The following is a 21767-nucleotide window of genomic DNA, read 5'->3' on the forward strand; positions in this document are numbered from 1 at the left end:
CCATTCATTCCCGTCTTTTTCTTTGTGTGTCCTGCAGACAGAGTCATCTCTGTGTTACTTACTGACTGTAAGAGTCATAAGAGCAAGAAATATCCACCAGGCAGATGTTTGTAAGTATCTGTACTGCCCTGTATGGTCCTCTGAACATTTCATGTGTTTATAATATAGATGTTATATTTCACTTGTGCACAGCTTCCAGCTTTGTTATAATATAGATGTTCTATCACCTTGAGCAATGCTTCCAGGACAAGATGTAAGCAGGCAAAGATGTTTATTATGTTATACAGCAAAGTTCTATAGCCTATCAGAAGGCACATGTGTCACATCTTAATTGGTTATTTTCTACTGGCATGCATGTAATTGAGGCATACAATAGGTCAAAATAACAGAACAATATTTTAACACATCCAACCAAATTCTGCCTAATTTCTCTCCTTCAGTTACAAGATGTTTACATTCTTTTCAGAGTCAAAGACAAAACATAGTTTTCTCTAATTCGAGCAAAGGCAAATCTTCATAGCCTTCCAAAGCCATCTGAAAACAATCCTTCTCCCACATTCATGGGGTTCTAGGTATCCCTGTTCCAAGACAATTGCTTTCTAGATTTCTTCCATGAATGAAGAAAGTCCTCCTGCTGGAGTTCATTGCTCATCTTTGCATCAGCCCTGCTCTGTGCAGAAGTAACTCTGCAAGATCACAGCTCTACCCGTTGCACATATTTCTCTACATCTCCAAAGGGAACAGGGAAAGCTGCTATAGTCAGATGGAAACAAGAAATGCAGAAAGATGTCCTGTATTTTGCTCTGGAGTATATTTATATAAAAAAGGACTTGGACAGGATGGGATGATGGTGCAGAATATCACAGAATGTTAGGGGTTGGAAGGGACCTCCAGAGATCAAGTCCAACCCCCCTGCAATGCAGGACCACTTACAGTAGGTCACACAGTAACCTGTCTAGGTGGGCTTTGAAGACCTCTAGAGAAGGAGACTTTACAACCTCTCTGGGCAGCCTCTTCCAGTGCTCTGAATATAAAAAAAAAAAAGAGTAGCCTTATCTCAAATCTATCTTGTGCTCAAAGCTTTCTCAAGGCTAAGTTTTGGGCTCTTTATTAATATACTGTCTGGCTAAAACAAAAGCCGTCACTTTGCTTCCTTAACCCTTGAAGATACAGGGTGCTGTGATTGCCCTGAATCACTTTATACTCAGCTAAATGGATTGCTTGATGTCATAGAAGAAAGAGAAAACTCTTGGGTTTGAATGCATTTATAATATCTCCAAGTCACATTCGTTCAGAGAAGAATCATGTCCCTCTTCTTTCTCCTTGATTCCTGTTAAGTGTAATGCTTTTGTTAGGCTAAACTGTCATTCTGTATCATGATTTTGTAAAGGCTGTGTATTGTCTTTGTAAGCAAAGCTTCATGGTGTTGAACTCATTTCTCTAGAGCAAACACCCATTTTAGATGTGTTTGTGTTTCTCAACATGCAGTAAGCCAGACTGACTGCTACGTGAGCCTGTGGCTTCCAACTGCTTCAGCTGACAGATTTCAGACTAAAACCATCAAGAACTGCAAAGACCCAGTCTGGAATGAAACCTTCTATTTCAGGATCCAGAGTCAGGTTAAGGTATTGTACTGGGCTTTCCCTATAAATGATGACTTTAGGAGGAAATGCCAGGTTTTATCCTCTGGTGAAGAGGACAAAAGTAGTTTTATCAAGAGGAAACAAAAGATGAAGAAAGATGTAGGAAATAACACATATCCTTAAGATGGTTTTTCAAGCCATTAAAGACAAATGTATCTTTCAGCCATGGGTAGAATATGACCTTTGAGATGTTTGTGATTTCCTCTCATTCCTTCTCATAGGCAGATAACCACATGGAGCTGATTTCCCCTCCACCTCCTTTCCTTCTTGCTCTTATTCTTTATGTCCTCCCACTTCTCACAACAGCTGACTAAAACAGCTGTCCCCCAGGATGTCCTGCTTTGAATGAAACCTGATACATTCCTGAAGTCCTTTCTTTCCCTTCCCAGAATGTCCTGGAGCTGGCACTCTATGATAAAGATGTGGTTACTCAAGATGACCATCTCTTTACGGTGTACTTCGATATAGCCAAACTCTCCCTGGGAGAGCAAGTCTTCATGCACTTCAAGTGTGATTCGCAGGTGAGGTCTGAAGTAAGAAAGGGAATAGGGTGGCAAGAACATGTTTGTCTCCTTGTCTGCTTGTCTGAAACATTATCTGCAAAACCTTTCCTTCTTCCCCTCTAGTGTATGGACACCCAGCCTCATGAAAGGGTGTTGTCTTTCCCTCTGACTTGGAAAACCCTCTTCACACTATCATCTGTAGGTGTACTAATGGTTTTGGTGTTGGCAACAGAGGCTTACAAACTTTAGGTGACTTCAGGTCACTTTGCTAAGCTTGCCCCCATCAAGGATCAAGAACTGTGTCCGTGCCAGTACCTGATGCTTTTTGTCATAACTTGTTACTAAACCTAGCAATTAGGAAGTAATCATTCTTAATCAGAACCAAGTATCAGACCAAACTAGTTGCTAATGATGGATTGTGGCTTGGGTGTTTAAGTAAGGTGTCTAAGTCATGCCACTCTGCTTGGCAACAAAAAATACTCTTGCTTTGAATCATAGAATGGTTTCTAGATAATCATAGAAGATTAGCTAGTTCCAACCCCCCTGCCATGGGCAGGGACAAATGTCCAGGAAGACTCTGTAAGTTATACGTGCCACCTCTTGCTATATTCTGTCTGTCCCTGTCCTTTTCATGTTACCTCTCAGTCTCTAGCACATCATTGTACCATTCAGTTGATTGATTACCTTATCTACACATGCCTAGACTCCATTCTGCAGTTCTCTATCTTGCAATGCCTTATTTGACCACTTCTTTCTCTGCAAAATACCAGAGGAGCAGTGTGTAGCCTTCCTCCAGCCCTTGGTAAAATAGAAATATTTGGCTAGTTGTAAGCCAGCTCAGTACTGCCTGGGTGCTTACAGGTGCCATATCCAAACCTTTCATCACTGCATTTGCACAGCTACAGTAGTTAGAGCTCATACTCCCCTGACCTTTGTAAGTGTTTTTTGTCCTATCTTAATAACTTTTTAGTGTCATTAATGGAAAAGGTAATTGGAGCAACTAAGCAACGTGCAGCACAATTTCACTTCTCTCTTCATCCTCCCTTCTGTCCTCACATTTTTCTCTTTCCTGTGCTCTCTTCCTCCTACGGATTATACTCTCCTCCACCCCATAGACCAGACTTACCTCTACCCCAGTGCCCTCAACACATTGCCAAGCAAAGTTGTTGTGCTCTTCCACAGCTGCTTTCCCCTCATTATGTCACCATTTCCTCTCCTTACACCAGCAAGCTTGAGCTGCTCCTCTCAGCAGACCCTCCTTCTCTTTTCTGGCACACTTGATATGAGACAGCACCTTTGTCTGGGTCTGTCCCTTGTGTCCCTGCAGAAGCAGACAACTACTTTCTATCTTAAAAACTGCTATTGCAGCCGTCCAGAAACTTCCTATCCATAAAAGAATCTTGAGGCACAAATCACACAGATGTGAGGTGGTAGATGCTTCTATTTCAAATGCTCTGCCAGTCACAAGTCGTCCATGTCTCTATATATTGTGCGAGTGAGAACTTGCATTATGAGAATTGACAGCAGACTAGTGCCAAAACCCATTTATCTTTTATTATCTTCCAGAGACAAGAAGAGCTAGAGATGGGATTTTCATTGGATAATATGTGAGTAAATACCAAATGCAACATAATCTGCAGCAAAAAGAAACTGCAATTCAGAAGTGTGGAGTAATCTAATTACCAGAGTGAATCATTCCTTGATGATGCCAGGAATCTGTGCTATGAGATGTGTGACAAATTGGTGCATGCCAGGATGGCCTCCCATGAACTTCAGGCAGACAAGAAGAACAGCCTAAACTCTTTTCTTTGTGTAAAGAATACTATTTAAGATCAGAATACTGACATTGCTGTTTTGTTATGCATTTGTCTTTGAGTTCAGCGAGGGGATTCACAGCATCATAGTTTCATTCAGGGTTAGAAGGGACCACAAGGATCACCTAGTTCCAACCCCCCTGCCATGGGCAGGGACACCCCACACTAGATCAGGCTGGCCAGAGCCTCATCCAGCCTGGGTTTAAACACCTCCAGGGATGGGGCCTCAACCACCTCCCTGGACAACCCATTCCAGGGCTTCACCACTCTCATGGGGAAGAACTTCCTCCTCACATCCAGCCTGAATCTCCCCACCTCCAGCTTCATTCCATTCCCCCTAGTCCTATCACTACCTGAGATCCTGAGAAGTCCTTCCCCAGCCTTCTTGTAGCTCACTTCAGATACTGGAAGGCCACAATTAGGTCACCTCGGAGCCTTCTCTTCTGCAGACTGAACAGCCCCAACTCCTTCAGTCTGTCCTCATAGGAGAGGTGCTCCAGCCCTCTGCTCATCCCTGTGGCCCTTCTCTGGACACCTTCCAGCATGTCCATATCCCTCTTGTAATAGGGATAGACCCCCTCCCTCTGAAGCTAAACATGGAATAGTGCCCTGGATTTCTGACCTAGAACCATTTCTGCAATTAAAAAAAGAAATAAAAAGGATTCTGTGAAACCATCTGCAGCCTTAGTTTGGGGCTCAGAACAAAATCACTGCAATGTTTGGCCCCACAACACCTTTATTTTCTGCTAAGCCTCGGGACCAGACGAGCCGGTCCGATTACGATTGCACCTTGATGGAGTACAGTGAGAAAACTTGTTCTGTGTGTCTCCTGGGACTTTTCTTTCAAATCCAATGCACAGCTAAAAATAAGCAAGACCAAAAAATATCAAGAGAAGGATGTGGCTTGTTAATCATACTGTAATTACACTGAGTTATTTAAAATGTATTTTTCTTTCTGTTTCCTAGTTCAGGCCCTCCTGAAACCATCATTACTAATGGAGTGGTAGTGGTGAGTGTTGTGTTCTGTCATCTGTCTTGTCCTGTTCCCACACTTGCTTCACTTGACTCACAGTCATCAGGCCAACATACCCTCTGACACTGAGATTTCTCACTTCACCATCTGCCTCATGATGAGGATGGCACTCACAGAGAGGCTGGGGCTGGAAGAGTAGGGAGATTCCCCATGCTAGCAGCCACCAGGTGCTACAAAGGCAACACATGGGTGTGGTTTAGGTCTGAGTAATCAGTGCAGCAGTGAAGTCTCCCTTGGACATTTCTCCTCTTGATTTCTTGTATTGCCAAAGTGATAGATTTTGTTTTGTCTCAGGCTCTCGCTGTTTCCTCTGTTCATAGCTACACTTTTCACACAGGGAATTACTGGCCATGTCATTTGCTGTTTTATTAGCTTTGGTTCCTCCTTATTTCTGTTTAAATCATAGAATGGTTTGTGTTGGAAGGGACCTTAAAGATCATCTAGTTCCACCCTTACTCCACCATGGGCTGGCACCTCCCACTAGACCAGGATGCTCAAGATGTCATGCAGCCTGGCCATCAACATCTCCATGATCCTCCCTGGGCAACATGTTCCAGTGTCTCTCTACCCTTACTGTAAAGAATTTCTTTCTAATATCCAGTCTAAATCTACCCTCCTCAAACTTAAATCCATTCCCTCTTGTCCTACCACTACAAGCCCTTGTGAAATGTCCCTTCTCAGCTTTCCTGTAAGCCCCCTTCAGGTACTGGAAGGCCCCTCTCTGATTTCCTTGGAGTCGTCTTTTCTCCAGGCTGAACAATTAGTCCTCTGCATCTCTGTAAGGATCTTGGGAGAGCTGTTTTTCACATTAGGCTCCACTTTCACCCTTCTGCAAGCCCTGCCCATCCACACTGCACACCCAGCCTTGCCCTGGGTGCATTCAGTTTCTCAGAGAGTCCTTTTGTCACAGCCAGTATTTGAAACTGAGGTCATGGCTGAGAGAAAACCTTTTCCTTAGGACAAAGTGTACTGCCTGTATGGCATTCACATCATCATCAGTTGGAGCTTCAACTAGGAGACTGAATATCAGACTGGCAAATTCCCTGCCATGAGATATTTCATTGATTGTGTCTCTCACAGTCTCGCAAAATCTGCTGCTTGGAAGTCCAGGTGGTTGAGAAGAAGAAAAAGCAGAAGAAATCTTTATCAAGTAAGGTTATTTCTCCATCAGCTATTTTATAATAGTGATGTGCCAATATTATAAAGGCAATTAGATTAATGTAAGAATGGGAAAAAAAAACCCAACCCAAACCAACAAATCCAAACCATGACAAGAGCTTGTGATAAACTCTGTGAGAACCTTTGTTTCCAATTTTGATGAGAAAACTACTCTGTGTCTGATCATGTGTTGCTTCCGTAGAGAAAGGATTCTCCTTTAGAGTGCGAGGCTCTTATGAGGGCACCCAAGACGTTATGCTGGGATCTGACCTGATCTTCAACAACTCCTCTGCTAAGTTCCACTATGCCAGATACAAGCAGCCAATGCTGGATGTTACGCTACCAGGGAAGAAAGAGCCTTCCTCCTTTGTATGTAATTGCATGTAAAGTACCATGGGACAGAAACAGCAGCACAAATTTGCATTGTGGAGGGAGAGTAATATTCCTTACAACGCATTTGTATTTTTTTCAGCACTCCCATATGCATGATACAGGCTCTCCAATTGTGGAACTTCATTCCCTACCAAGTGGAAAAAACATGATCTTAGCAGAGGTGAGTGTCTGCTCTTTGATGGGGGAGGTTGAGAAACCCGAGTGTGAAAGTCTGCAGTCCCTTGGTGAGATTATCAGGATGCTTTCTAATGATGAAAGCCTGCAGGGAAAAATGCCACAGTCTAACAGTGGCAGGTCTTTAGGTGATAAAGCCAGGCTGTGCCTTATTCTGTTTGAATGGGTAAGGAAATAGAGGGTTCTTATTACTCATCCTGATCCTACTTCATGGATGTTCTACTTTTCCCCTTTTCACACACCAGTGGGCCACCTGAGACAGCACCAGTCTCTTGCTGGTGCTGAGCACGCTTTGCAAAACAACAAAACAGTAGCATATAGTATGAAAGGATCATGGCTCTTGTGGCATGTAAGCCACAGAAAGGGAGAAGTAAAAGCTGCTGTGTAGCATAGTAGTTTGGCTGCAGAGTGGCTGGTTGCCTGAGGGAGATGAGTAAAGTACACACTATCACTTTCCTTTGTAAACAGCAGTTGTCCTCAAACATTACACTCAGAAGAAAACACTGGGAATTACTGAACAACCTCCCTGACAATAAACCACTGCAATTAAGTCGGATTCACTTCTGGATTACCCATTGCTCCTGATTTGTACCTGCATTGCTAGGATGGCACAAGCTAAAATTCCCCCCTGGGGCTGCAGGTGGGGAGGAGAGCTAAAACAGGTTGCCATGATTGCACTGTTTGTGTTCTTGCTTTCCAGGATAAAGGATTTGACTTATACATGAAGGCAGAAGACTGGTAAGAGAGTTACCCATTCTTGGAGACTTACTCATCCTTAGCTGAATTCGTCTCACCCTCTTTACTGGAGAGGAGACACTCACAGTAGACAGTAGGTTGTGTGACCAAGTGATGTGGAATTCACATGAGCTGGAAGCAAACTATGTGTGTAAAACTAACAGCATGCATAGATAATCAATATGGAGACAGGAATAAAAAAGATGCACAAAATAGAAGAAACAATATTACAAATCAGTTACAGCAGTCAGTGCTATGCTCTGCACAGTCTTTAACTCTTTCCCTCACACTGTGTAAGAGCTCAGCTGATCACCTACTGCTGCTGATCATGAAGTAGGTGAGCTTGCTGCCTACTTCAGGACAAATGTGAGAAGCTTTTCCCACAGCTCTTGATGCAGGCTAAAATGTGAGAAAATGCCTCAGAAGTTATCTGCAGGAGTATCTTTACCATATGTTTTCTACTGATAATTCCTTACAAATTTGGCAGTCCCTTTTTCTATCATTCTTTCCTAGAATCATAGAATCATTTTGGTTGGGAAAGACTGTTCAGGTCATCAGGTCCAACCATCAATTTACCAGTTTGAAGTCATCACTAAACCTTGTCCCTAAGTGCTACAACTACACATCCTTTAAATACCTCCAGGGATGATGACTCCACCACTTTGCTGGGCAGCTTGTTTCAGGGCTAGACAACCCTTTCAGTGAAGAAATTTTTCCTAATATCCAAACTAAAGCAGCCCTAGCACAACTTGAGGCCATTTCTTCATGTCCTATCTGTTGTTACAATGTCATGCAGCATTGTAGCCCTGCTTGGGTGTGTAGGAAAGGCTCCTCCTGTAAATGCAGTACTTTGTGGATCTGGTTTATTTCTTTGTATTGGAAACTCTGGGCTTGTCTATCAATAATGAAGTGGAATGTTCTTTTGTCCTGATCTCTGTTCCAGCCCAGACCACCTTGATGTGCGTTTAGGGTTTGACCTCTGCAGGCAGGAGCAAGATTTTCTATGCAAAAGACAGAAGCATGTTGCCCCTGCTCTGAAGAAGGTACTGCAGCTGGACCAGGATCTGCTGCACGATGAGGTTGGTTGGGCAAGCACTCAAAAGCATCTAAAGTTCTTAAAAGTGGGGGCATAACAGTGTAATCTGAGCTCTTTTTCTTCACGGTTAATTTTTCTTCTGGTTTTTCCTTATCTTTAAAATTATGTATGCTTCCAACACTGCCCCATAGCTCCAATCTCCTCCTGCCATTTGTGTCCTATGCAGCTGCTCTTCTGAGTTTTAATTTGTTTTCTGCTACACCTTCATTGCTAGCCAGGCTGGATATTCTTTATATAGAACTGGTTTCTATCACAGCCTTTACCCTATGATTATTATCCTTATTGATTAACTGTGAGGTTGAAGCTGTGAGATTTCATTTTAATCACAGAATGTTAGGGGTTGGAAGGGACCTCGAAAGATCATCTATTCCAACCCTCCTGACACAGCAGGATCACCTGTACCAGATCAACAGATCTTGTCTGGTTAGGTAATAATATCAGAGCTGTATCAGGTGATGCTATATCAGATGCTTATCAGAGGATGGTTGAGTCTGGCAACAAACTCTTGAGATTGCCTAATCCAACCACTCCCTAATTCCTGCCTTTAAAACTGTCTCTTTTGGTTTGAATTAACAATATTTTTTTTCTTTACCTTGTGTGTGGAACACATTGGAGGCTGGTGCCAGTTACCTGAGCAAAAACTGTCATTACCTGTATTTCTGTTCTCCTTTATAAAATACAATGGTAGATATGTTCCAGGAGAAAGCATTTGGAAAGAAGTCTGCGTCCTGGCATGTGTAGTGGTGTCAAGCTTTGTGTATCAGCAACTCTCTGCTGAGAGCCCCAGTCAGCTGCATCACACTGTCTGATGCCAGCCCTTTCTCTTCATGCATTTCACAGACCCCAGTGGTGGCCATCATGACTACAGGAGGAGGAATGAGATCTTTGACAGCATTGTATGGCAGTCTGCGGGGGCTCAAGAAACTCAATGTCTTGGACTGTGCCACGTACCTGACTGGCTTGTCTGGTACTACATGGTAGGTTGGACTGGGCAGCTCTTGACAGGAGTCTTCCTGATGAACCCCTGTGTGCAGAAGTAGGATGGGGCTGACACACAGTAATCTACATATAATAGCTTCTCAGCAGACCTACTTCTTTTGATCTTTTCCCTAAACTGTTAGGCTTTTCAGGGGGGAAAGTCACAGCATTTGCAACACCATTAAAAGCAGTGCTTTTCTAAGAAGAGCTCGTGGAAAATCACTCAAGCCATTTTGACAGGGAGTATGACTGTAACTTCAAAGGGAATGTGGTGACTCCTTAGAGAATTGAAAGCACAAAACTTTTTACTTAGGGTTGAAATTTCGCCCCCCCCCCCCCTCCCCCCCCCAACATTAAATTTGCCAGAGCAGCTCAGTAGGAAGCAGATGAAAGCTGTATTTACAAGCCAAAGAACCATTTGCAATGAAATTCAATAAATATGTACAATACGTACACAGCATTTACAGATATTTACTATTAATAAACAGCACAAGAACCCCTTGGTCAAAGACCATGGGAAGCTACTAACTTCTTCTCTGTCCCCCTTGCCCCCCTGTACAAAAGGGAAAAGAGACCAAAGCAGAGAAATTAATACCAAAACAGAGCAGCCAAGGTCAAGCAGAAGCGAGTTAGTATCTCTCCCAGAGCAAAGAAACAAGAAGAGAAGGATTGTTTTGGACAAGTGGTTTTAGTGCCTTATCTCTGCCAATGGGATTGTTTAGAATTATCTTTATTTTCATTTTTACACCCAATAGTGAATTATTTACATTTTTACTACTTTCTGTTCAAGATCTGTGGAAACTTTTTAAAGGCATAGCCTAAAACTACCACAATTTCAAATCAAGTTTAAATAGAAATGTGAAACATATCCATTGCTGACTTCAAGCCTCGGTTTGGTGTGGCTTTTTCCCTCTTCAATATGGGGGTACTGGTCGATAGTAGGCTGAACATGAGCCAGCACTGTGCCCAGGTGGCCAAGAAGGCCAACAGCATTCTGGCCTGGATCAGGAATAGTGTGGCCAGCAGGAGCAGAGCGGTCATTCTGCCCCTGTGCTCAGCACTGGTTAGTCCACACCTTGAGTTCTGTGTCCAGTTCTGGGCCCTTCAGTTTAGGAAAGATGTTGAGTTGCTGGAATGGGTCCAGAGAAGGGCAACAAAGCTGGGGAGGGGTTTGGAGCACACACCCTGTGAGGACTGGCTGAGGGAGCTGGGGGTTGCTTAGCCTGGAGGAGGCTCAGAGGAGACCTTCTTGCTCTCTACAACTCCCTGAAGGGAAGTTGTAGCCAAGTGGGGGTTGGTCTCTTCTCCCAGGCAACCTGCACCAGAACAAGAGGACACAGTCTCAAGCTGTGCCTGGGGAGGTTTAGGCTGGATGTTAGGAAGAAATTCTTCATAAAAAGAGTGACTGGCCATTGGAATGTGCTGCCCAGGGAGGTGGTGGAACCACCATCTCTGGAGATGCTTAGGAAGAGACTGGATGGGGTGCTTGGTGCCATGGTTTAGTTGATTAGATGATGTTGGGTGATAGGTTGGACTCAATCTCAATGGTCTTTTCCAACCTGGTTAATTCTATTCTATTTCTTCTTCCTAGGACCATGTCAAACTTGTACAGAGATGCTGACTGGTCGCAAAAGGATCTCGACAAGCAAATCAGTGAGGCTCGAAAACATATGACAAAATGCAAAATAAATTCCCTTTCCTTGGATTATTTGAAGTATTACAAAAAGCAGCTGTGCCAACGGAAAAGAGAGGGCCGCAAAACATCTTTTATAGATCTCTGGGGGCTTGTCCTGGAATCTTTGTTGCATGATGGGGTACAGTATGTCATAAAGCAGCATTTAGAGTGGTTTAAAATGTTCTGAGAATTAATTTCTGGAGAAGATATCTTCCTTTTTGTTCAGAGAGGAGTAGTTTGTTACCAGATTGTGTGTATGCAACAAACAGCCATTCCCCAAACTTTTCATGGTGGAATTATGGATACTCAACCAGGGAGGAAAACAGAATCACAAAATCAGTCAGGGTTGGAAGGGACCATAAGGATCATCTAGTTCCAATCCCCCTGCCATGGGTAGGGACACCTCACACTAGATCAAGCTGGCCAGAGCCTCAACCACCTCCCTGGACAACCCTTTCCAGGGTTTCACCACTCTCATGGTGAAGAACTTCCTCCTCACATCCAGCCTGAATCTCCCCACCTCCAGCTTCATTCCATTCCCCCTAGTCCTATCACTACCTGAGATCCTGAGAAGTCCCTCCCCTGCCTTCTTGCAGGCCCCCTTCAGATACTGGAAGGCCACAATAAGGTCACCTTGGAGCCTTCCAGGTGAACAGCCCCAACTCCTTCAGTCTGTCTCATAGGAGAGGTGCTCCAGCCCTCTGATCATCCTCGTGGCCCTTCTCTGGACATGCTCCAGAACATTTGTATCCCTCTTGTAATAGGGGCTTCAGAACTGGATGCAGTATTTTTGCTTGTGAGATTTTGGATATGTTTCTCTAAGAAAATTCCAAGATTAACATTTTTTGGGGGGGGAAAAAAAAAGAAGTTATCAAATGTCAAGATGCCTTTTATTTAGAAATAGCAAAATTGCAGCCATGATCTTAACGCCCCTCAGAGGTCCACAAACAAACCTGCAGACTTCTGAAACACGTGAGGGGGTCTTTCATTAACTTGCAGCATAATGCATTAAGCTGGTTTATACCAGCAGTTTTGCTTTCTGCTCTTCATCATTTCCTTTTGTTTTCATCCTGCTGGGTCAACAAATAATCTGGCATCAGACTGGGTGCCTGCAGGTATTTCAGTAACAAAATGCTTACAGGAATTTTGAAAAATATAGAGCTTTTCAGAATTTAAGCTCAGCATGCATTATGCATTACAGGCAGGAATTTTTCTGTCCTGCAAGCTTAGACATAGAGAAAATGTGCTTTTCATCTCTGTGTAACCATATTTCTGCAATCACAGAAAGACAACCATAGACTCTCCGATCAGCAACAGGCCATTGACCGTGGTCAGAACCCATTGCCTATCTATACTGCAGTCAACGTCAAGAACAACTACAGCACTCTGGATTTCAAAGGTAATTAGGAGACTTCTGGGATTCACTTGCCTTTATATTGAAGTTGGTGGATCCTGGGACATGCTTTTCAGATAATCTAAAACAGGTCTTCCTTTAAAGGCCAGAACCTCAGATGATATGTGTTCAGGCACTCTCCTTGTGGTTAGGTAAAAGTTTAAATGCCTGGGGAGGTGGTGGAGTCGCTGTCATTGGAGGTGTTCAGGAGGAGACTTGATGGGGTGCTTGGTGCCATGGGTTAGTTGTTTAGGTGGGTTGGATTGGTTGATGGATTGGAAGCGATGATCTTGAAGGTCCCTTCCAACCTGGTTTATTCTATGTGTGACAGTTTTAGGCTGTGCCTTTAAGGAAAAGACAGATACAGAATTCTCTAGCTGAATGTTTTGGTGTAAAAAGGAAAACAAAGATAATTCTCAATGAATTTCATTGGTAGATCAGTGGGAATGTAACTTTAAGGATTTTAGTTTCAGTCTCTGTCTGGACAGCTGTCCTCTTTCTGTTCTGTTCCTGGTGGTACTGACCTTGGACTAATTAGATAAGAAACTAATTATTTTCTTCCCTTAACTATGGCTTTGAACTAACAGAATTTCCCTTAATATCCATTTTCTCTCTAATCCATTTTGGGAAAAAAGGAGTAAGGGGGGAAAAGGGGTTTTGGGGAGAACCCTCCTCCCAAAGGAGGGAGTTTTCAGTGTTGCCTTCTTTCCTGCATATTTTTGTATATACTGTAAATACTGTATATTGTGTATATATTCATTGCATTTCACTCTGCTTGTGAAAGTACAGCCTTTCCATTTGCTTCTCCAACTGAGTTAGCTGTGGTTTGTGTGTGTGGGGGAGAATTGAACTTTCTCACTACCACACCATGCAATAGATTCAAAAAATCTTCCAAAGACTTCTCCTATTGCTGGGTTTTCATTTGTACCATGCTTATGGCTTGTTACCACTGGTATGAAAGATTAGACTTTGCAGAAATTATCTTGATTGTTAACTCCTTTCATGCCCCTGATAACAACATCATTTCTATGTTTACTACAGCTAAGGAGCTGTAGTAAAACATTGCTCTCTGTGTTCCTTTTTACAGAATGGGTGGAGTTCACCCCTTATGAGGTGGGATTGCAAAAATACGGAGTTTTCGTCCGTGCTGAGGATTTTGGCAGTGAGTTCTTCATGGGTCGGTTGATGAAGAAGATCCCTGAATCTCGGATCTGCTTCTTAGAAGGTAAAGTCTTAAAGCCATTTGAATGGTATTTAGAATCTGTGGTGGTTTGAACCTTAACTGGGATTTAAGAGCTCAGATGGGGGCAAGACTGAGAATCCTTCCCCCATTCCTCCCTCCCCTTTCCCAGTAGAGAGGGGGGAAAAAAGGGAAGGGGGTAAAGCCACCGAGAAATAATCTGGAGTTGGTTTGGAAGTAGAGAGGTACAAAAAAAAAACATTCCTTAAACAATATATATATATAACAATAACAGGAAGGGTTCACAAGGGTAAGGAACAAGGATGGATGGGCAAAGTATGTATAAAAAATCCAGTCCTTTGGAGTCCTTTGAAGAAATGTGGATGTAGCAGGGAGAGGACCAGGCCTGACCACATGGCAGAAAAGCAGGAAGCCAGCAGCAGTCCTTGTCCAGACAAAGGCAGGAGCCAAAAAGAGAGCTAATGGCTGCAGTGTGTTCCTTTTTATAGGCTTGCTGGACAGGGAGGGGGAGTAGAACACACTAACTCAGTTTCCCAGGGGAAAATGTCCTCCAGGGAGAGCAAGGTTCTCACAAGCCCTCCCCCCAGCTTTCAGGTTGGGCATGACCCATCACAGAATCATAGAATGGTTGGAATGGACCTTAAAGATCAACCCCCCTGCCATGGGCAGGGGCACCTTCTACTAGACTAGGGTGCTCAAGGACCCACCCAAACTGGTTTTGAGCAGGTTGTAGCCAGGTGAGGGTTGGTCTTTTCTCCCAGGTGGCCAGCACCAGAACAAGAGGACACAGTCTCAAGTTGTGCCAGGGAAAGTTTAGGCTGGATGTTAGGAAGTTCTTCATAGAAAGGGTGATTTGCCATTGGAATGGTCTGCCCAGGGAGGTGGTGGAGTCACCATCACTGGAGGTGTTTAAGAAGAGACTGGATGGGGTGCTTGGTGCCATGGTTTAGTTGATCAGATAGTGTTGGATGATAGGTTGGACTCGATGATCGCAAAGGTCTTTTCCAACCCGGTTAATTCTATTCTAGTCTAGTCTATCAACAATTTAAACAACCTAAGCAGAAGCACAGACCTGACAATGTTCATCTGTTAGTAATGGTTTTGCAATTCGTGACCTGAGCTAGAAAGCTCTTTCCTTTTGCAGGCATATGGAGTAGTTTGTTTTCATTGAATGTGTTGTACCTCTGGAATTTGTCCCATTCATCAGAAGATTTCTGGCACAGGTGGACCCGGGACAAAATTGACAACATAGGTAAATTATCATGCTTCTTCCTTACCCTGTTTCAATTGTTATATAGAGTTAATTTTAGCTAAAACATCCCAGCCATTTGCTATGTAAAATGTAGACACTGGCATTTTGTTGAGCCACACTGCCTTTGTGGAAGGAGTTGAATTCAAAGCCTTCTACCACAAAGCATTACGTTGATAGCTGAAAAATCTCCAGACCTGTGATCTGTGTTCAACACTGATGTCAGCAGATGAGTAAAATGTTCAGGAATACTTTTGATTACATTAAGTCAGAGCTACTGTAATACAAATAAGTAAAGCTATCACTTTCCAAAGCCTGCATTTCATCTTTTCTGCAAGTATGTGTATGTTTGGTGGAGATTTTTATTGCTGCTTTATCCTGAGTCTTGATTTTTATCCAAGCCTGCACTGTGTAAGGAAATGGTATTTGACAGATAAGAGTAGAATTTTATTCTCTCCTTCATTTGGTCACTTGTGCTTCTTGAGTATTTTCATGTGATCCCTTTTACATAAAGGGAACACTGAATTGTATTACTTAACCTTGACCTCTTTAGAGATTACTTAGGTCTAGGCAGGTAGAATTTAATGTTCTTTGTGCAGAGGAGGAACCTGTGCTACCACTGAAACCACATGAGCTGAGGACTCGCCTGGCCACCCCTGCTGGCCCACTCAGTAGTGCTCTCCGTGGTGCTCTCACTGACCGCCTCTGTATTGCCCAGGAGCACAACTTCCTAAAAGGCTTACAGCTGAATAATGACTACTTGGAGAACAAGCACTTCTGTAGATGGAAAGGTAATGGAAGACTTGTTTGTCTGGGTGGGGAGAATAAACAAGCGGAACAAACAAAACCCAGATTTAATAGCGAACCTATTCTCCAGGGTTAGAGGCCATGTTTGGGCAGAATCACTGTTAGGTCAATCATTTGTGTCACACAAATGAGACGTAGAATGGCATGCCAATGATTTGCTGGTGGCACACCTCCTTTATGCAAGAACACCAGGTTCTAGTGGTAGATCTTCTCTGTTAGAAGATCTACTCAGTGGGGAGACACAAGAAACCCCCTTCAAGAATGCTACCACTGCAGATCCAAAACTGCACATGGCTGAGAGCAGAGGAGAAGGGATACAGTGAATCTCCCCATTCCACAGATCATAAGCAGTTAAGGCTCTGTGGTCATGGTGCAAGAGTGGAAAACAAGCTAACCAGTTTTGCACTGTTGTACTTACAGCAAAAAAACGTATCTTTCCTTTCAGATACTGTGTTAGACACATTTCCCAATCAGCTGACACAATCAGATGAATTCCTGTCTCTAGTAGATACTGGATTTTTCATCAACACAAGCGTCATGCCTCTTTTAAAGCCAGAAAGAAAGGTGGATGTCATCCTGCATTTAAATTACAGTGCAGGATCCCAGACACAGGTGAGAGGAGCTGAAGCAGTCTAATTCTTCTTCAACAGCTGCGTGCCTGGAAGTTTTAAACACTTAGGTGTTTTCTAGATTGGTCCTGCTAAAAGTCTTAACTACTAGCATTTTGAGCTTAATGCTGCAGCATGATTCCTGATTTACAGGCTCTACATATTCTCATTGGTTCTCCTTGTTTGATTCAACTGTTCTGTGTGAAGAACTCAGGCAAAACAAAAGCTTTCTCTCCAGTGATGCAGCGTTTTTCAATAGGGCTTTCACAACTAGCTTGGAAAATGACCTATTTGTTACTGGATGCCAAGAAATCTTGAGATTTGAAGCACAGTTCAAGCCTTAGTACTGTTCTGTCTGTTGATCCAGGCTCTGGACCAAACCTGCAAGTACTGCTCAGAGCAGGGAATCCTTTTTCCCAAGGTGGATTTGAGTGAAGAAGACAGGAAAAACCTGAAGGAATGTTACCTCTTTGATGGTGCTGAGACTCCAGGGGCACCAGTGCTGCTCTTTTTCCCACTAATTAATGATACTTTCCAAAAATACAAAGCACCAGGTGAGTAATCAAACATGTTAAAAAAGGGTTGACGTCATGGCCATCCTGTTAACTCTTGACCTTCATTGTTGGTGAATAGAATAGAATAGAACAGAACAGACCAGACCAGGTTGGAATAGACCTTTGCGATCATCAAGACCAACCTATCATCCAACACTATCTAATCAACTAAACCAGGGCACCAAGCACATTCCAATGGGCAATCACTCTTTCTATGAAGAACTTCTTCCTAACATCCAGCCTAAACCTCCCCTGGTGCAGCTTGAGACTGTGTTCTCTTGTTCTGTTGCTGGTTGCTTGGGAGAAGAGACCAACCCCCACCTGGCTACAACCTCCCTTCAGGTAGTTTTAGAGAGCAATAAGGTCTCCCCTGAGCCTCCTCTTCTCCAGGCTAAGCAGTCTCAGTCCCTCAGCCTCTCCTCATAAGATTTGTGCTCCAGACCCCTCCCCAGCTTTGTTGCCCTTCTCTGGACATACTTCAGCAACTCAACATCTTTCCTAAACTAAGAGGCTCAGAACTGGATGCAGGACCAAGGTGTGGCCTAACCAGTGCTGAGTACAGGGCGCAATGACCTCTCTGCTCCTGCTGGCCACACTATTCCTGATCCAGGCCAGGATGCCATTGGCCTTCTTGGCCACCTGGGCACACTGCTGGCTCATGTTCAGCCTACTATCAACCAGTACCCTCAGGGCCCTTTCTGCCTGGCCACTCTCCAGCCACTCTGACCCCAGCCTTTCAATACATCGAAGCTCTCTGTTGCTTAAAGTAACAATTTTTACCACATCAGACTTGATTCCATGGCTGTGCTGTTTATTTAGTTTGCAGAAAACTTTGATGAATCTACACAAGCTACAGATACAGCTCAGAACTGCAGTATAGACCTGTGTGAAACTAATTTCCTCCCTGATCATATGAAACAGCTGATATCCACCTGAGGCAGAGACTGAGCTGTCAATGTGAAAAAGAGTTATTTGGGTTATTGTGTGTTTGTTTGTTTTAATTAAGAGGAATTCAGATTATGAACTCTCTGTGGAGAGGCATTGCCTTTCCCTACTCCATTAAGAGTTGCTTATGATCAGAGACATTCCCATCTCTCAGCAGTGAGTTTTTTCCTCCCTCCTCCTAGGTCTGAAGCGCTCAGAGTCGGAGATGGAAGATGGCAAAGTTGATCTCTATGGCTGCTGTTCCCCCTACTCCACGTACTCAGTTCAGTACTCTGAGAAGGCCTATGACCGTCTGGTTCAGCTGGGTGAATACAACATCCTGAATAATGAGGGCCTCATTATGCAGGCCTTGCGCACAGCTGTGGCACGGAAAAGGCAGAAGAAATAATGTCAGGCAAGGGAGGATGCTTTTGTATCCCTTAACCTGCTGAGAGACAGAAGGTCCCTTACAATCAACAAGCAGGCTTTGAAGGATTCCAGCTCAACCCCCCTAAATGGTCATCTCAGATGAACAAAGAAGGGAGTGAAGATAAACTTTTTTCTCCAAAGAATTTCAGTGCAGCAGTTTGTTGCAATTCAGCTACAACAGTGAAGTACAAGTCATTGTGTGCTGTGAGGATGGGCAGCCCCAAAGGAGACGGTGCTAAGATAATAATGAGCATGGTGCTAGTTGCCTTGAGAAACAGTTTGAAGTATTTAAGTCTAACATGCTCAGGGCAGACCACATTAAAAGCATATTTTATTAACTCTGCTTGTGTTTTGTGTTTGCAAGATGGTGGTGGTGAGGAAAGGTGTGGCCTGTGGGATAGGTGGGATCGTGGCACATTTTAGGCAAGTGTTTCGAGAAAGAAAGGCATCCTGAGGACACAAATCACCTTCAAAGACGGCTTTGGACAGAGGCAGAGGAGGCACAGGCCGTGGGTATGAGATCAACTGAGAAAGCAAGAGTGTTGACAAAGTTCTCTCCTGCTTGTCTGCCAAGCTCCTCTGTGTGTTTCTTGGCTACTCATCCCTCTTCCTATTCATGGGGTGAGTAGTAGTAGTGTAGTAACAAGAAATATAAGCTGAACATTCTGCTGGCTTTAATCCCTCTGAAAACAAGAGGAAGGATGTGCAGTCCCTGGAATTTGGCAGCCCTGCCTGCCCTTGCTGTTGGCTGGGTCTTGCAAGAGCTTGCCACCTGCAGAATTAGGAGGCAACCATACACAGGTGAAAGGGTTTTACATGGTCTCAGTGCACAAAGAAAGATTTTGTGTTTTGCAGTAAGGCATCAAAGGAGGTTATCTTGCCCCATGAATGTTACTTTTCCCTCTTGAGATAGCAGAAATTTATTTTACCTATGGTGTTGTTGTGAGTCTTGTGCCAGCTGTGAAGAATTCATGAAAGGTGCTACCTATAGAGAGCCCTGGAAGCTTTGGGAAAGTTTACTATGGCAAGCACATCCTTCTGCATGGCATGCTATGTCAGGAGGGTCTGTGCCTCCTGGGCTGTGATTTCATAAACACAGATGGGCTTGGAGCATTGATCACCTCTTTAGGAAGTGTGTTTCAGTGTTTGACCAGCCTCTCAGTAAAGAAATGATTCCCAGTGTCCAGTCTGAACCTCCCCTGGTGCAGCTGTGGACTGCTCCCACACATCCTATTGCTGGATCCTGGTGAGAAGAGTGCAGTACCTCCCTTTCTGTTTCACTTGCTCACGCAGCTGTAGAAAGTGATGAGGTCACCTCTCAGCCTCCTTTCCTCCAAACCTGCGTTCAAGGACCAGGGGTCCCAGAACGCACACAGAATGGAGTTTGCCCTTTTGACTGCCAGGGCACAAACTGCTGACTCACATTGAGCAGCTGCAGAGCAGCAACCCCAGATCCCTTCCTGCAGGGCTGCTCTCCAGGCACTGTTCTCTCAGTTTTTATGTTTGCTTGGTATACAGGACTCTATACTGGGTTTATGTGGCAAGGTTTTGGTAGGAGGGTGGGGTGCTGCTGGGTTGGCCTCTGTGGGTTGCAGCCACATTTCGAGGCTTATACACAGGATTTTAATTCTGCCTTCCAGAGGGGTAGATAAAGGTATCTACAGTGTGCTTGGATGGGTCATGCCACCCTGAAGCTTTAAATAGCATCATCAGAGCCTGGTAGAGGGAGCAGGACACAAGGTTTCTGTAATGACATGCCAGACAAGGACACAAGTGCTGTGTGTAACTCCGTGTTTTAAAATACAGGGCAGAAGGAGTGTCAGCAGCTGAGATGAGTGCCTGTGAAATGTCTGCCTTCTTCCTCTACAGGAGCCCTCTGCATATAGTCATGCTTTCATTTCTCTGCTGCTGAGTTGTATCTTTAACAGTGTGTTTTGTCCAGGGCAGAGTCTCAGAAGACACTTTTTGTGGATTGAGGGCAGGTTCCAGCTCTCAACTCTTCTTCACTTTGTATTTATCCTTCCAGAATGAAACTCTGAAAGTTGGTCTTCTTGTAGTCAGCTTGGACTGATTTTTCTCATGACCAGTTAATTTTCTTTGTGCAGTCAGTGTGAACCTTTCAAGGGATGGTTCTTATGGTTAGGAACAGGTCAGATGTAATTTCCTTAGAGAGCATCATTAATACTTCCAGCTTCAGCTCTCACACATTGAGTGGAGAGCTGGTATCTCCCACATGGTTTTGTGTGTGCCTTCTGTTCTGTGATGCCCCCTAAATGGATAGGCTCTTTCAAAAGACCATGGTCATTTGCAGAGTGCCTCATTTTAGTCCATTCTCTGGAGCATAGTTTTGCTCAGTCAGGCTTAACCCAAGATTCAAGAAGCTTGAAGAAGGCTTTTTATATCTTTCACACATACAAACAAAACTGGGAGTTCAGCAAGCAGCAGCAATATGCTGCAGCAAATAAGCTTTGAAGGTCTTAGGAGAGATGAGGAAGGGCTGCAAAGATCTTGGGGGCTAAAGCTAAGCCTGCAAGAATATTTAGGTTGTTTACAACCTTTGCCTTTGCAATCCTTGTTTGCAAAATGCTGAGAGACATTTTCTGGGGCATGATTTTCCTGCTGTTGGTTGCTAAATGGTCCTACCACCTTGTAGTTTTTTTTAATAAGTCCATTTTATAACACTGTACAGAGCTCTTCAATTGTGTAGCCCTGGTTAGCTTCTATCAAGCTGTGGAAGAGCAAAGTAAAGCAGCAAATGCAATTTTATGTTTGCTCTAGATTATTCATCTTATTTCTTCTCATAGACTGAGCCAGAAGTACCATGAGATCATCTTGTTAGACATGTTAGATATCAGACCTCTTAGCTGTCATGCAATTATTTAAATGTTAATCCTGACCACCTCTGGCTGACCAAAGTCTCCCTGAAAGAAAAATGACCCCTCTTGTGTTAAAGACATCAGGAATGACAAAGTTGCCACATTTAATAGAAGTATGTTCTAGTGGGTGATCATCTTCCAGCATGAGGCTGTTCAGTCTGGAGAGGAGAAGGCTCCAAGGAGACGACCTTGTGGCATTCCAGTATCTTAAGCGGGGGGCTACAAGAAAGCTGGAGAGGGGATTTTTAAGGTATCAGGTAGTGATAGGACTAGGGGGAATGGAGCAAAACTAGAGGTAGGTAGATTTAGTCTGGATTTTAAGAAGTTCTTCACGATGAAGTTGGTGAGACACAGGAACAGGTTGCCCAGGGAAGTGGTGGAGGCCTCATCCCTGGAGGTTTTTAAGGCCAGGCTGGATGTGGCTCTGAGCAACCTGATCTAGTGTGAGGTGCCCCTGCCCATGGAAACTAGATGATCCTTGAGGTCCCTGCCAATGCTGACAATTCTGTAATTCTATAAGTATG

General features: G+C 43.9%; 1 protein-coding gene across 1 annotated transcript in view; it reads left to right on the forward strand.

The window, feature by feature from the left end:
* Nucleotides 1–18705, forward strand: part of LOC137452742 (cytosolic phospholipase A2 epsilon-like) — a 22070-nt gene extending 3365 nt beyond the window's left edge. The window contains exons 3-21 of the mRNA XM_068161393.1: nt 38–110; nt 1489–1625; nt 2033–2164; nt 3713–3753; nt 4927–4969; nt 6074–6143; nt 6354–6520; nt 6624–6704; nt 7419–7456; nt 8397–8532; nt 9390–9526; nt 11119–11341; nt 12487–12601; nt 13683–13820; nt 14941–15048; nt 15645–15836; nt 16298–16464; nt 16828–17014; nt 18142–18705. Of these exons, the coding sequence (XP_068017494.1) occupies nt 38–110; nt 1489–1625; nt 2033–2164; nt 3713–3753; nt 4927–4969; nt 6074–6143; nt 6354–6520; nt 6624–6704; nt 7419–7456; nt 8397–8532; nt 9390–9526; nt 11119–11341; nt 12487–12601; nt 13683–13820; nt 14941–15048; nt 15645–15836; nt 16298–16464; nt 16828–17014; nt 18142–18347 (2391 nt within the window). The 3' untranslated portion in view covers nt 18348–18705. The remainder of the gene's footprint in view (nt 1–37; nt 111–1488; nt 1626–2032; nt 2165–3712; nt 3754–4926; nt 4970–6073; nt 6144–6353; nt 6521–6623; nt 6705–7418; nt 7457–8396; nt 8533–9389; nt 9527–11118; nt 11342–12486; nt 12602–13682; nt 13821–14940; nt 15049–15644; nt 15837–16297; nt 16465–16827; nt 17015–18141) is intronic.
* Nucleotides 18706–21767: the final 3062 nt, after the last annotated feature.

The sequence above is a fragment of the Melanerpes formicivorus genome, unplaced genomic scaffold, assembly GCF_026170545.1.
Source record: "Melanerpes formicivorus ecotype bairdi unplaced genomic scaffold, bMelFor1.0.p_v2 SCAF_58, whole genome shotgun sequence".
Classification (NCBI taxonomy): Eukaryota; Metazoa; Chordata; class Aves; order Piciformes; family Picidae; genus Melanerpes; species Melanerpes formicivorus.